Here is a 15,887-nt window from a genome sequence, read left to right on the forward strand (position 1 = left end):
CTGGGATTACAGGCATGAACCGCCACACCCAGCCTACCTAGCAGTTTGTTTCTACTCTGTTGAAGCAATGCAACACTGATTATAGTTTCAGTGTAATGTGTGTATATTAAGAATAGAGGTCATGGTAGCCCAGAGGAGCTCCTAGCCTGTTTCTGGGGTTCAGAGTCCTGCTATCCAACATTGCCTCTTTCAGACAGGAAACCAGAGACCTGCATTACGGGAAGGAACAGCAGATTCAGAGTCATGAGGCAGGACTGAGCTTGGTATGTTCCAGAAATAGCAGGAAGACTGGTGTTTCTGGAGGCTGATGTGGAAAGTGCTTCTTCAGGGCACTTCCTGTTTTTTTTTTTTTTTTTTTCTATGTCTTACCTCAGCTGTGTCTCCTAAGAGCCCGTGAGAGAGGCCAGGCTGGCCAGATGAGGACACCAGACCCAGAGAGGTCAGATGCCTTGTCCAACACAGCCCGCTAGTGGTGGAAGCTGAACTGAGAGGAAGTGGTCTGGCCTGGCTGTCCTCTGAGGCGACCAGGTTGGAAAATCACAAGATTTGATTTCCAGTTTCTCTGGGTGCTGGGCTGTTGCAGTGACATGGAAAATTAAAACCAGCCCACCCACGATGCCTGGTGCAAATTGCAAGAGTGGAGGAGGTGAGGGACAGAGCAAGGATTGGGAACATAAGTGCGTGAAGAGGCTGCCTGAGCCCAGGAGGGAGGAACTCTCGGTGTGATTTACGCATAGCTGTGCTGCGGGCAGGCAGGGAGGGAGCAGGTGCCTGTGGATCTTCGCTCCTCTGGGCACAAGGGACTGGGCTTCAGGCTGCCTTTCTGAGGTGCCCATTAAAAAGTCAAGGCCACATTTTAAACTAAAAAAAGTTCATATTTAAAGCAAGTCCACTTCTGGCTGGGCCCGGTGGCTCACACCTGTAATCCCAGCACTTTGGGAGGGCAAGGTGGTGGATCACTTGAGGCCAGGAGTTTGAGAGCAGCCTGGCCAACGTGGCAAAACCCTGTCTCTACTAAAAATACAAAAATTAGCCAGGCATGGTGGCGTGTGCCTGTAGTCCCAGCTACTTGGGAGGCTGAGGCACAAGAATGGCTTGAGCCCAAGAGTCAGAGGTTTCAGTGGGCCGAGATCACACAATTGCATTCCAGCCTGGGCAACAGAGTGAGACCCTGTCTCTCTCTCACACACACAAGTCCACTTCTTAGTACTGGCCATGTGAGGCTTCTAGGAAGTTCACCATACCAGTTTGAAACTGAAAAACAAGATATGTACAGCCTCAGTGTCCACAGATGGAGAAATGGCGAGACATTTATAGGTGTATATTCATGTTATGGAATATTATGTAGCCTGTAAAAAGAATCTACTAATGCATATTAGTATTAATATTATATAGCCTATAAAAAGAAAATATTAAGATGTATTGTGGAATGAAAAAAGCAAGTTACAGAGTGTTATGAGCAGTAGGATGTCATTTATTATCCCCCCTCAAAGAAACTCCCCAATATTACACCTTTTCTGCGGGTATATAACAAAATTGTAAGATGCACGTTCATGTGCCATTAAGATAGACAAATATACTGCCAATTATGATTGTGAGGTGCTGTGGATGGTCAAACATACTCTGTTTTCAGATCTGTTAAAGTATGATAAAGGCTGGGTGTGGTGGCTCACACCTGTAATCCCAGCACTTTGGGAGGCTGAGGCAGATGGATCACTTGAGCTCCAGAGTTCTAGACCAGTCGGGGCAACATGGTGAAACCCTGTCTCTACCAAAAATACAAAAAATTAGCCGGACGTGGTGGCATGCGCCTGTGGTCCCAGCTACTTGGGAGACTGAAGTCGGAGGTCGCTTGAGCCTGGGAGATGGAGGTTGCAGTGAGCCGAGATAAGGCCCATGGCACTTCAGCCTGGGTGTTAGAGTGAGACCCTGTCTCAGAAACAAACAACAAAAAAAGTATGATGAAGTGTGCATTGTAGAATTTGAGGAATATGTGAATATATAGAAAAATTATAAATGTATAAAAACAGGGAAGATGCACACTGAGTCATTTACAGGGGTCACTCTGCAAAGGAGAGGAAGACACAGGGCTTGGAGTGGTGACCAAAAGGGTCTTGTTTTAATTTTTTCTTTTTTTTAATTTCTTTTGAGATGGAGTCTCGCTCTGTTGCCCAGCCTGGAGTGCAGTGGTGTGATCTCACCTCACTGCAGCCTCCGCCTCCCAGGTTCAAGTGATTCTCCTGCCTCAGCCTCCCGAGTAGCTGGGATTACAGGTGCATGTCACCACATCCGGCTATTTTTTGTGTTTTTACAAGAGACAAGTTTTCGCCATGTTGGCCAGGCTGATCGCAAACTCCTGGGCTCAAGTGATCTGCCTGCCTTGGCCTCCCAAAGTGCTGGGATTACAGGCATGCATCGAACTGGGCCTTGTTTTAATTTTTTCTCAGAAGAGTGTTATCACGTGCTGATGTAAAGCAAGCTCCAAGAGGGCTGCCTCTGTGGTTGGATTTCTCATTAGTGTGGCTCGTAGGGTTATTTTTGATCCCGGCTCACCTCTCCAGCTGCAAGAGCTGAGATATTGCTACTTTGGATGTCTCCTGCTTCTGGATGTTGGCATTTTCTGTCCCCACTTTTGGGAATCCCTCTCCTCCCTCTCAGCCCAGTTAACGCCTCACCGTCTTGTCTCCAGGTCTCAGCTGAGACCCCTCCCCACTCAGGAAGCCTTTCTTAACTTCTCAAGCTCGAGTACGTGTCCACGTCTGCAGTCCCATGACGCCTTTGTCTACTTCCTTTGTAATCTTATTCCAGCTCTGACACTTCATGGCCATTAGATCTTGGGGTATTTGATGTAAGTTCCCTGAACCTCAATTTTCCCACCTGTGAAATGGGAATTAAAAACTCCTACCTGGTAGAGTCTAAGTTGAAGATGAGAAAGAGACAATTATTCTCATATTCGGTGCCCACGGCTCTAGAAGGTCGGAGTCCACTTGACAGGTGAGGAAAACGAGACTTTTGAGCGATGATGTGGTTTGCTTGGGTAAGAGGCAGAGTCAGGATTTGAATCCACGTCTTTGCTTGGAGACTCCTGCTCTTTCCATATCCTAACAATACCTCTTGGAGGTAGTCCCATCCTCCAGGACAGACTCAAGGAGATATATATATATTTTAAAGCCACTTCCTTACCAGGCATAACAGGACTGCATAGCTCTGAGCTCTTTCTGAAGTCTCAAAGTCACACTGACAAGGTTAGAAAATAAAGGCGGTGATATTTCTTCCTTGTAGTAAGTGGATCCTGAGACCTTCTTCTTTTGCCAGAGCTTTGGACGTTCCTGGGGTAAGAGACATCCCTCCAGTCTGCGTAAGAGCACTGACCACCCCGGGGCTTCCCGACCTCGCAAACATCATGGAAGACTGCTTTCCCCCTTGAGCAGCTCTTCCAACAGCATGATAATGGAGCAGTCACAAACACTTCTTTTGTTTGTTTTTGGTGTGAACATCTTTGCTGATTTTTGGGCTTGCTTTTCTCTTGACTTGCAACAAAGCATTTCGCATCTAAAATATCTCTGCACTTGGGCACACACGTTTACCATTGATGAAACAATGCCCTGCCAATATTTTATTTTATTTTCTTGAGATGGAGTCTCACTCTGTCACCCAGGTTAGAGTGCAGTGGTACAATCTCGGCTCACTGTGACCTCCGCCTTCGAGGTTCAAGCGATTCTCCTGCTTCAGCCTCCCAAGTAGCTGGGATTACAGGCCTGTGCCACCATGCCCAGCTAATTTTTGTATTTTCAGTAGAAAGGGGGTTTCACCATGTTGCTCAGGCTGGTCTTGAACTTCTGACCTCAGGTGATCCACCTGTCTCAGCCTCTCAAAGTGCTGGGGTTACAGGTGTGGGCCACCAAGCCCAGCCAACATTTTAATATTACTAGTAATTCCATGTAATAATCATAGCTATCATCTATTGAGTACCCACTGTATGCCATCCAAGACGCGGTACTGTGTGGATGGCGTCACTCCTAAAAAGATACGCTCATGAACTAAGCCCCAGTACCTGCGAAAGTGATTTATTCAGAAAGAGCATCTTTGCAGGTGTAATTCAGACTCTCGAGATGAGATAACCTTGGACTAACTTGGTGGGCCCTAAATCCTACGACAAGTGTCCTTATAAGAAGAGGAGAAGGTGGCCATGTGTGGATGGAGGCAGGGATTGGAGTGATGTAGCCACAAGCCAGGGAGCCTCACAGATTGCCAGCGGCTCCCAGGACATGAGAGAGGCGAGGAAGGATTCTCTCCTAGAACCATCAAAGGGAACATGGTCCTGCTGATACGTTGATTTTGTGCTTTTGGCCTCCAGAACTGTAAGAGACCAACTTCCTGTTGCTTGGAAGCTGCCCAGTTTGCCTTCATGTGTTACAGCGGCCACAGGAAACGAATACCACCACCTGGTCCAAGAACAAGGTCTCCCTGCCACTGCCCCCTGTTTTTCTGCATCATCACACTTACTTCCTTTGTGAGACATCACAACCTGCAATGGTCTTTGTTTCCTTGCTTCCTGGCTACTCTGTCTCCTGTGCCCATCTGTGAACTCCATCAGGGCGGTGGCCTTGTTCAATGTGGTGTCCCCAGGCCCTAGGACAGGGCTTGGCCCTCACTGGGGACCCCGAGGCGTTTGTTTCTGAATGAATGCATGTGCTCAGGATTGAGTGCAGTGCTTTTGAAAACACTGCCGGTGTCTCATGCCTATAATGCCAGCACTCTGGGAGGCCGGGGTGGGTGGATCACTTGAGGTCAGGAGTTCCAGAGCAGCCTGACCAATATAGTGAAATGCTGTCTCTACTAACAAATACAAAAATTATCCAGGAGTGATGGCGGGCGCCTGTAGTCCCAGCTCCTCAGGAGGCTGAGACAGGAGAATTGCTTGAACCCAGGAAGTGGAGGTTGCAGTGATCTGAGATGGAATCACTGCATTCCAGCCTGGGTGACAGAGCAAGACTCCATCTCAAAAAAAAAAAAAAAAAAAAAGAAAGAAAGAAAAAAAAAGAAAACATTGCCAATCTGGAAAACAACCCTGCAGGGAGGTCTTAGGTCTTAAATTTTCTTTCTTTTTTTTTTTTTTTTTTTTTTTTGTGAGATGGAGCCTTGCTCTGTCGCCCAGGCTGGAGTGCAGTGGCATGATCTCAGCTCACTGCAAACTCCGCCTGCCGGGTTCACGCCATTCTCCTGCCTCAGCCTCCCGAGTAGCTGGGACTACAGGTGCCACCACCACGCCTGGATAATTATCATTATTATTATTTTTGTATTTTTAGTTGAGATGGGGTTTCACTGTGTTCGCCAGAATGATCTCGATCTCCTGACCTCGTGATCCACCCGCCTCGGCCTCCCAAAGTGCTGGGGTTACAGGTGTGAGCCACCGCGCCCGGCCAGGTCTTAAATATTTTTTACAAATGAGGAAATGAGGGCTCAGAGAGGTAAAGGGACTTACCTAAGGTCACAGGGTTAGTAAGAGTATCTGGCTGGCCTCAGACCGAAAAGCCTTCTCTCCCAAGACCATCAACAGGGAATGACGGAACTGAGGCGGAAATCCAAGGTTCAGGAAGTTTGCATTTGAGTCCAACGCAGTAGCTGCCCCCGCATCATTCCTCTCTAGCTGTTAAAGGCAGACACCTTTAACAGCTTCAGGGACTGTGGGAGAAGGAAAGGGCCAATTAGGTCTGCAGAGCAGTGGGAAGGGAAGTGGCTCTGCATGAGGGCTTGAGCCCCAGTCATCTGCTGTGGTCCTTATGTCAAGATGAATATGGTCCATTTCCGTTTTTCAGATGAGAAAATCGAAGCTCAATGGGGCAGCTTGTCTGAAGTCACATATGGCTAGTAAGAACCACACTCAGGTCTGACTCTAAATACTCCACACTTTCCTCTAAAATTCACTGCCTTAAATGGAGGGCCTGTGATCATGTGGACTTAGCCTGGCATCTCTGAACTAACACATGGCTGTCTGAGTCTCTTAAGGCACCACTTTCGCCTGACATTACAGCAATTTATGTCTACATCTGAACTCCCTTTCTGAATTATAAGTTCCAAGGAGGTGGGATTTATGTCTGATTCAACTTTGTACCTCTGCAATACCCATCCCAAAATAATGCACCTATTAGATCTCAGCAAATGCTCAGTTTCCTCCCTCCCTTCCTTCCTTCCTTCCTTCCTTCCTTCCTTCCTTCCTTCCTTCCTTCCTTCCTTCTCTCATTCATTAACTCAGCCATCCATTGCACAGGGAGCACGTACTACCTTCTAGGTTCTGGGTTGCAAGTTATTGGGCATTCAGGATGTGCAAGAATACATCACAAGAAAGACGTTTTCCAGGTCCTGCTGGCCTTTGATTCCTGCCACCTCTGTCCTGCTCCATCATATCCTCCCCGCTCGCCAGTGCCTGGGAGAGCCCCTGGCCCCTGCCAATGCCCTCCAGCCAGAGACCACTGGGGACACCCCTGCAGTTCAAGTTGGGGTTTATTACTTATTGCAGCAAAGGAGAACACACAGCATGGGGAGCCGTGGGGTATCTCAGTAAGAGGTTGCTAAGAAGGACTTACAGGATTCGGGCTTTGATGGGGTGGCTTTGGAGGGTCTGAGGAGTTGGAGGTTTGCTCTGGACTGGGTAATATCAGGAAGCGGAGACAATTCTGTGACTGAATATCTCAGTTTTATCTACAGGGAGGCAGACTAGCTGTGTTGAGCAAATAGGGACACTCATATTAGCTGGGAGAAGGAGGTGTGGATATTCTGTGGGTGGCACAGAGACCCTGTTTTCACCTCTGCTTAGGCAGCCTGTGGAGTGCCCTTGCTGGGCCTCATTGTGTTGTGGTCTCAGATGACCTCGTTTGATGTCAGAGTTCTACGATATTATATCCAGCAGAATACCGCAGTCTAGCTATGAGTGCCACGCCAGTTCCCAGAAGCTGGAAACTGTTTCTTTATTTTTATTTTTATTTATTTATTTATTTATTTTTATTTTTTAGTAGAGACAGGGTTTCACCATGTTAGCCAGGGTGGTCTTGAATTCCTGACCTTGTGATCCACCCGGCTCGGCCTCCCAAAGTGCTGGGATTACAGGCATGAGCCACCGTGCCCGGCCTGGAAACTGTTTCTTTCTTTCTCTCCATCACAGGAGTTCATTAGAGGCTTGTTGATGAACGGGAATCAGGGCTCATGACCTTAGATGGGTGTTTGGTTGTAACAGGTTTTCCATATTACCAAAAGGTGTGCAAGATTTCACGCACTTTATTTCATTTAGATAGCCCAATATCAAGCTGAGAATAACAATTAACACTTTTATTAGGTTTATGATGTGACAAGTACTATTCTAAGAAGTTTGTCCATTTTATCTCATCCTCAGTACACAATCGTGTGAAGTGCATACTCTTAGTATTCCCATTTAGTTGATGAGAAAACTGAGGCTTGAAAGTTATAAAGTAACTTGCCTACAGCCCCTCAGCTAGAAGTGATAGGGCTGACATTGAAACCCTGGTGAGCATAGGTGGCAGGTGTTGCATCAGTGTTTACTGAAACAATAAACGGAGAAGTGGGGTGACCAGTTGTCCTGGTTTATCCTGCCTGGTCCCTGTAGACACCTATGATCATGGTAGATAATTTAATACCGTTGATGATTGTTCGATTCTCAAAAGTGTGGTTTGGATGGTCAATCATACAGGTACTCCCATCAACATGCCTGTAAGAGAGGAACTATCTGTGACTTATTTGTCTTCAGTGCTCAGTGTGGAGCTAGACTCACAGCAGACACTCTTAATATGTTTGCTGACTTTAATAAGTTGTAGGAGATCAGTGGGCAAGTATTTTTACTCTTGTTTTGCCGACAAGGCTCAGAGTGGTCCAGTCATTTGTCCAAAGTCACACAGCTTGTATGGCACAGACTCTTATTCAGTGGTCTTTTGACTGTAACCCCTCACTCTGAAACTACATATCCACCATGTCCCAAATAACCCAGCCCCCACAAAATTGGTGATGATGATTATTTTTATCATATTCACATTCCAAAGGGGAATATCTTCCCCAGGCGCATTCAGAGATGTGGCTAGCGATGGGAACATTTGCAAGTAGAACAGAACTTGGAATCAATATTATGTTCTAAAACCACAATCCTGGGGAAAAAAAACATAGCGAAGAATAGGGCACACACACAAAGAAAGCTAAACCAAAAATCAGCAGGAGATTTTACAAGTCTCTCCTGGGTAACTTGTTCTTACGCAGACATTTAATTGAATGTGGACATCAAGGCAACTTGCAGTATGACTGCGGAACTCACATGGGGCCACCATGGCTGCATCAGCTCTGGGAAACCTCATTAATTTCTGAATGAGAAATGATTTCCTTTCTCGGCCACAGTCTGAGACGATGGTGTGTGGGGGATGGATTTTAAAGGACTAGGTGTTTGCATGAGCTGTGGTACTTCCCTGCCCAAGATTTTTCCCTGAAAAAGAAAGAAAGAAAGGAAGAAAGACCATAGGTCTCATCCCCTGTAATCACATTTCATCCCAGGACAGCCCTGGGAGGAAGTTCAGTCTTGTTTTCTTGACTCACCAAAGTTAGTGCCACTTGAGGGACTGAAGACAAAGTGATTTGGTCACAGTCGAGGTCACAGACCAAATTATTATTCTCATCATCTTTATTATTGGTAGAGTTATGATTTATTTAGTGCCTGCTCTATGGGACACAAGACTACACATCTTACTACATCGCCCCATGTTGCCCTGTGGTCTTTACAAGTATTATTCTCATGATAATTCTGTGAGCCATATACTTTTACCTCCATTTCATAAGAAGTGGAAATGGAGGTCCTGAGTAATTACATGACATGCCTAGGACCCCACAGTCAGCCTGAATTCGAATGCAAATAATCTGGCTCTGAAGTCTATATTTATCGTCGCCATGAGGTCATCTCTTAGGCTTCCTCAGTTTTTTTCGTATTGCCTAGAAACTGCCATATTTTTCCTGCCTGAGAGCCACACTGTCTAGCTCAAAATTCACTCATTCACTCACTCATTCATTCAATACGTTGGTCAACACACATCTCTTCAGCACTTACCATGTCCCAGAACAGAACCTCTGCTAGAAACTCAGGGACACAATTGTGCACAAGGAAATAAGATCAAATAAGATCCTCCTTGCCAAGGAACTCATGTCCTGTCAGGTGAGACATAAAAGTGACTCAGATGCCCTCAATACTAGGTAATAAATGCCTGTCCGTATGGGGTACTGAGGAGGCACAGAGGAAGGGCACTTGACTGGATGGACAGTGGTGAATACAGAGTAAGGAAAGACTTCCCGAAACTAACGATGCTTAGCCTGTACTAAAGGATGAGAAGAAAGTATTTATTTTCATACTGAAGGATGAGAAGAAAGTATTTATTTTCATACTGAAGGATGAGAAGAAAGTATTTATTTTCATACCTATCCTATTGCCAAAAGGATTTAAAGATGCTTGGCATCCAGCTCATAGTAAACAACCAGTACACATTTGGTAAATGAAGGATGGATAAAAAAATAACCTTGCACTTGTTTCCCTTTTTCCTTTGGCTGCTGGGAAGCTCAGAGCCAAAGTAGTGGCAGAGGTATAGACCCTGAAACCTTAGACTTCCTCCTTTCCTCTTCCTCTTTCTCCATTCACCCCCCACCATGGGTCTTGACTTTCATGTCATTAATTCTTTTCTACTTGCTGATTTTATAGATTATATTAATATTTGTCTTTGACTGTTTGGGCTTGGGAGTTCTCTAGAGTTGGTCCCAGATCTTATTAAAGAGGAGGCGAGAGAAATATATTCAATGCAGGACTGTTCTCCAGGTGGATCCGTTCGGCTTTGCAATCCAGGGGCAGCATCTCCCCCTTCACTTTGGTTATCCCACACATCATGTGGTCTTCATGCCCTGAGAATAACAGTGTCCTCTTTAGTTCTCTCAATGCTCAAAGCCCTTCATCTACAGAGTCCCTGCTCCCCCATCCCATCCAAAAAGCTTGCATGGTGCAATCAAGGTGCTGGCAAAAACTTTAAACAAAACAAAACCCAAAAAGCTTGCACGAGGCTCCTCCTTGTGGCGACAAATATGTTCTTGTAGAGAACCGGGCGGGCACTCTGGTCAGTGAAGCCAGCCTTGGGAGAAGGATAACTTCTAAATAATCAGCAAGTACTGTCCCCAAATGCCGTGCTAAAGACCACAGTGGCTTTTAGATCTCTTAAGGTCCCATGGCTGTGGAGGCAGAGCCAAGCACAAACCACTGCCAGCCATCCCCCAATCCCAAGTACTCCCTACACCCAGCTCTTGTAATGAATAATTAATGATGTATGTGAGCATCTGCATTGTGGCTCCCCTCTTGTTAGAAACCAGCTCTGGCCAGGCACAGTGGCTCACACCTGTCATGCCAGCACTTTGGAAGGCCAAGGTAGGAGGATCACTTGAGCCCAGGAGTTTGAGACCAGTCTGGGCAACATGTCAAGACCTCATCTTTACCAAAAATCAAAAAATTAGCCGGTGTGGTGGTGCACACCTACAGTCCCAGCTACTCGGGCAGCTGAGGTGAAAGGTTCCCTTAAGCCCAGGAGGTTGAGGCTGCAGTGAGCCATGGTCATGCCATTATACTCCAGCCTGGGTGACAGAGCAAGACCCTGTCTCAAAAACAAAACAAACAATAACAAACAACAACAAAAACAACAACAAAGCACACAGCCTTGCACACGATGTGCCTCAACCACTGTTGCCATGGTCATCACCATCATGAGAAACAGTAGAAGTAATAGTCACAGGGGCAGTGACAGTGTGGATTTTTCCCAGCTCTAGTAGGTACTTGGAAAGTGTTTGTTGATTGAATGAAGGATGTTAGTAACTCTCCTCTGCCTGGTATCCTCTCTATCTCTTCTAAGCCATGCATGGGACGTTTGTGATTCTGCTGCCGCTCAGCCTGATCCTGATGGTTTTTGGGGGGATGACAGGGTTTCTGAGCTTCCTCCTCCGAGCCTACCTCCTCCTTCTGCTCACTGGAACTCTCTTCCTCTTTGGAGGTAGGTGCCCACCCTGCCTGGCGCTCTGGCTTGTGGTCTGGGGGTTGGGCGGTGGCTACTGTGTATGAACCCTCAGCAAAGGAGGGGGATCCCAGGACCTCGTGGGGTTCATTTTCCCCTTCTGGGATATCAGTTGGAAGAGATGAGTGGTTTCCAGTCCAGAATCACTTCGTCTCTGGTTCCAAGACAGGAGCAGTGCAGAGGGAGCAGCTTCCAAGAATCGCTTTTACTGTTTCACCAAAGAAGCCGCGTATATTACCTTTGCCCGAACTCTCGATGGCTTCAAGCTTTAGGGCTGTGAGCTGGCAAGAGACCCTCGCTCCAGTCACCCTCAGGCTCCCCTGCTGATCAGCCGTTCTGATCGATACTGCTTTGATTGACTGAAAACCGGGCAGGACCAGGCTCAGAAAGACAGACACCTCATGGTCTCCTTTCTATGGAGAATCCAGAAGAGTCAAATTCACAGAAACAGAGAATGGAACAGGCTGGTGGGGCAGGGGAGCGGGGGGAGATGTTGGTCAAAGAACACACAATTTCAGTTCCAAAGGAGGAAGTCCAGTGATCTATTGGGCATCACGGTCACATCACGTTAACAACAGCCTATTGTGTTCTTGAATATCGCTGAGAGTAGATTTTAGTTCTCACCACACACAAAAGAAATGCTAAGTATGTGAGGCCGTGCCTGTGTTGAATAGCTTGACTGAGCCGTTCCACAGTGTGCACATGCGTATCAAACCCTTGTGCCATGCACCGTAAATACATACAATTTTTACTTGTCAAGTAAATAGCAGCACACCCGAAAACAAGATGAAACAAAACAACAGGTGGACAGACATTGGCTAGGTTCACACCATTGGTCGGTTCAGTGGACCAGAGGTTTTGAAAAATGGGGCCTTGGCCGGGCACGGTGGCTCACGCCTGTAATCCCAGCACTTTGGGTGGCCGAGGTGGGCGGATCATGAGGTCAGGAGATCGAAACCATCCTGGCTAACACGGTGAAACCCATCTCTACTAAAAATATAAAAAATTAGCTGGGTGTGGTGGTGGGTGCCTGTAGTCCCAGCTACTCGGGAGGCTGAGGCAGGAGAATGGTGTCAACCTGGGAGGCGGAGTTTGCAGTGAGCCGAGATCATGCCACTGCACTCCAGCCTGGGCGACAGCGAGACACCGTCTCAAAAAAAAAAAAAAAAAAAAAGTGGGACCTGGCACATGGCTGGCTGCCTTACGGCTCCTTGTATCCCTGTGTATTTGAAATGTTCCTTAAAAAAAGAAAAAAAAGCAGTGATGACATGCACCCTTGGAATCCACAGAGGGAAAAAAGCAAAAGGGATGTCTGGAGGTGAAAATATTGCAAAGCTCTCATTTCCTCTAACCACTCACTATTATTATTAATACTAGCTTTCATAGTTCACCCAATGACAAATTCTCAAAACCAGCACTGCCTGGTAGAAGTTTCTGTGATGGTGGAGAAGTTCCCTAGTCCGTGCCGAGCATCGGGAGCTGCAAACCAGGCCAGGGCCGCGAGTGCTGATGGGGGACTGAGCTGTTAACTTTATTTAATTAAATTTAAATAGCCATGTGTAACTGGCCAGTAGCTATTGTACTGGACCATGTGGCTCAAATCTAATATCTGTGGAAAACCACCATGGGCCAGGCACCATTCTAGGTGCTGGGGAATTGAAAATGAGCAAAACCAACACGAGCATGTCTGCCCTCTGGAAACTCATGGGAGACAGATGTTAGTTAAATAATTACACAAACACGCCTGCAATCCCAGCACTTTGGGAGGCTGAGACAGGCAGATCACTTGAGGTCAGGAGTTTGAGACCAGCCTGGCCAATATCGTGAAACCCTGTCCCTACTGAAAATACAAAAATTAGCCAGGCGTGGTGGCAGCACCTATAGTCCCAGCTACTCAGGAGGCTGAGACAGGAGAATAGCTTGAACCTGGGAGGCGGAGGTTGCAGCGCAGCAAGCTGAGATTGCACCACTGCACCACCGCATTGGGCGACAGAGCAAGACTCTGTCTCAAAAAAAAAAAAAAAAAAAAAAAAGACACAAACGAATGCAAAGTTGCAATTGTGACCTGGGCAGTGATGGGCAGCTGTATGTGCTGTGGAATCACTGCTCAGGCAAGTCCAGGAATCGAAGGCTGAGCTGCGATGTGCGGGGAGGGTAGGAGTTGTCCGTGACAGGCAGAGAAGCAGGGGTGAGTGCATCTAGTGGGGAGACCAGCAGGCGCAAGGGTCCTGCGGCAGGAAGGAACGAGGACGCTGGACATCGGGCAGCGTGGCTGGGCAGGGCGAGGAGGAGGAGGGGAGTGCTGGGGCGGGGTGGGGGTTGATCTGCTCTCCCTTTGCCCTCCCTGCAGCCATGGTGACCCTCGCTGGGATCAGCGTCTACATAGCATATTCAGCTGCCGCCTTCCGGGAGGCGCTGTGTCTCCTGGAGGAGAAGGCCCTCCTGGACCAGGTGGACATCCACTTCGGCTGGTCCCTGGCCCTGGGTTGGATCAGCTTCATCGCGGAGCTGCTCACTGGGGGGGCCTTCCTGGCAGCGGCCCGTGAGCTCAGCCTGAGACGGAGGCAGGACCAGGCCATATGAGCCTGGGCGCTGGGTCATGAAGGGGAGGAAGGCGTTTGGTCCCGGAGCTTCATGGACCCATCTTCATGGGCTGCGGCCTCCTCTTCCTCAAAGGCCACTTGGGGAGGCCAGGCACCCCCCCGTCCCCCACAAGTCCCCGCGGACTAAGCTCGGGGCCTGGCTGTTATCCTAGTGCCTGTGTGCTCATGTCCGTGTGTGTCCGTGTGGCCTGGAGGAGCCTGAGGGAGTGCCAAACCTCTTTACAAGAAATAAAAACGATGCTTTAATCACACACAGAGTTTTACAGATTGCAAAGTCCTTGCGCCCCGTCCGACTTCATTTCCTTCTCACCCATGTCCCTTGGATCAGCTCCTTGGTGGACCTGAGAAAGGGAGAGGGTGCGCTACCTCCTGGGCCCTGTGGTGCATTGAGCTCTCTCTGGGGAGCTTTGGCCTGGAGTTCCTTTGGCTCTAAAATACTCTGGCATGACATTGGCTTTCTGCAGGGTCGGGTTAGGTCTGCAATGTGAAGCTGCAAGACTCCCAAGAGGCTGGCCAATTGATGGAGCGCTCTTCAAGACTAACCATACCTTTTCCGTCCTCCCCCAGAAAAATCCCATCCTCCTTTCATCCTGGTGTTCTGCCCCTGGGAATGGGCGCCACCTCCAGGTCCTCTGGGGCAGTGCTGTTCCCATTGAGCGTGCCCGAGACTCTATGGGCTTGTTGGTACTCACGGGCTGATGCCACCCCCAGGGTGTCTGAGCCAGGAGGACTGGGTGAAGCCCAAGAACTCACATTTCTTTCTTTCTTTTCTTTCTTTTTTTTGTTTTTGAGATGGAGTCTTGCTCTGTCACCCAGGCTGGAGTGCAGCGGTGCAATCTCGGCTCACCGCAAGCTCCGCCTCCCGGGTTTACGCCATTCTCCTGCCTCAGCCTTCCCGAGTAGCTGGGACTACAGGCGCCCGCCACCTCGCCCGGCTAGTTTTTTGTATTTTTTAGTAGAGACGGGGTTTCACGGTGTTCGCCAGGATGGTCTCGATCTCCTGACCTCGTGATCCGCCCGTCTCGGCCTCCCAAAGTGCTGGGATTACAGGCTTGAGCCACCGCGCCCGGCAGGAACTCACATTTCTAACTAGCTTCCAGGCGACACTGAGGCTTCTGGCCCAGAGCCACACTTTGCATAAATGCTGAGGTGGGGTGTTTGTTAAGTGACAGAGAAGGGTTGTCACCTTGCTGCTCTTAGAATCACCTGGGTGATTCCCAAAATCCTGCTGCTCTGGCTACATCCTTGATCTGATATTCTCTAGGGATAGTGTCCAGCCATCAGTGTTTTTTAAGAGCTCTCCAGGCTATTCTAACCCAAAACCATAGCTGAGATTCTGTTCCTGTAAGATTCCAAGTCATGAGATGTAGGGAAGGGCCCGGGGAGCCTTTGGCTTGGGAAACTCTGAGAGGTGCTGACGGTTTGGGGAATACTGATGTGGATTAAAATATGACAACAGCATTATCAACAATATGACATCATCATCTTCATCATGACATCATCACCACCATGACATCAGCATTGTCATCATCATAGCTGACACCCACTGAGTACTTTCTATGCACCTGTGCTTTTCTCAATGCCAGTCGGTCAGTCAGTCATTCAACAAACACCCAAAGGAAGGCCAGTACACACCAGCAACTAGGGGGCAGTGACTCCTCCAGACCCAGCCCTTGCTGTCTGGGGTGCCACATGGTTGAGGAGAGAGAGGCATATGAAATATGTAGCCCGGGATGAGGACTAGGAGATAAGCAAAGCAGGGTACAGATGAGGAAACTGAGGCACCAGCAGGTTAACATAGCTGGACTAAGGGGTTAAGGAGAGAAAGGGATGCAACTGGGAGTAAAATTCAGAACTGCCTGATCCCAAGATGGTCCTCCCTGGAGTCCCACCAACACCTACACTTCTTTACTGGCTGTCTGCTCCTGGGTTCAGGACGTTGCTGCGACATCCCTGTCTCATCTGGAAAGGCGCAAATGAGTGGCTTGCTCACATGGCGGGGCTAAATAAGCGCTATTGGAAAATCAGTTGCTAGGCTGAGAAACTTTTTGCAAAGTGAGGGCAACCATGCTACCGAAAGGGCGGTCTCTGCTTCCATCTGCTGGTCATATTCTGGAACTGCTCCAGAGGCAAGATTTGATTCCCAAATTCAAAAAACACGTGTTCAGCACTCCTAGCGCCCAGGTGCTGGATTAAA

At 48.2% G+C, this 15,887-nt stretch overlaps 1 protein-coding gene across 4 annotated transcripts in view; it reads left to right on the forward strand.

Moving 5' to 3' along the window:
- Positions 1-15,887, forward strand: part of TMEM114 (transmembrane protein 114) — a 52,958-nt gene that overhangs the window by 9,409 nt on the left and 27,662 nt on the right. For 2 of the 4 annotated variants that reach the window (XM_011984218.1, XM_011984216.1), the window contains exons 3-4: positions 10,929-11,066; positions 13,438-13,941. The exons of 1 other annotated variant lie outside the window; for it this stretch is intronic. In XM_011984218.1, the coding sequence (XP_011839608.1) occupies positions 10,929-11,066; positions 13,438-13,670 (371 nt within the window). In that variant the 3' untranslated portion in view covers positions 13,671-13,941. Of the gene's footprint in view, positions 1-10,928; positions 11,067-13,437; positions 13,942-15,887 lie in introns of those variants that run through there. One more of the 4 variants, XM_011984217.1, reaches the window with a different exon arrangement.

This window comes from Mandrillus leucophaeus, unplaced genomic scaffold, assembly GCF_000951045.1.
Source record: "Mandrillus leucophaeus isolate KB7577 unplaced genomic scaffold, Mleu.le_1.0 Scaffold263, whole genome shotgun sequence".
Lineage (NCBI taxonomy): Eukaryota > Metazoa > Chordata > Mammalia > Primates > Cercopithecidae > Mandrillus > Mandrillus leucophaeus.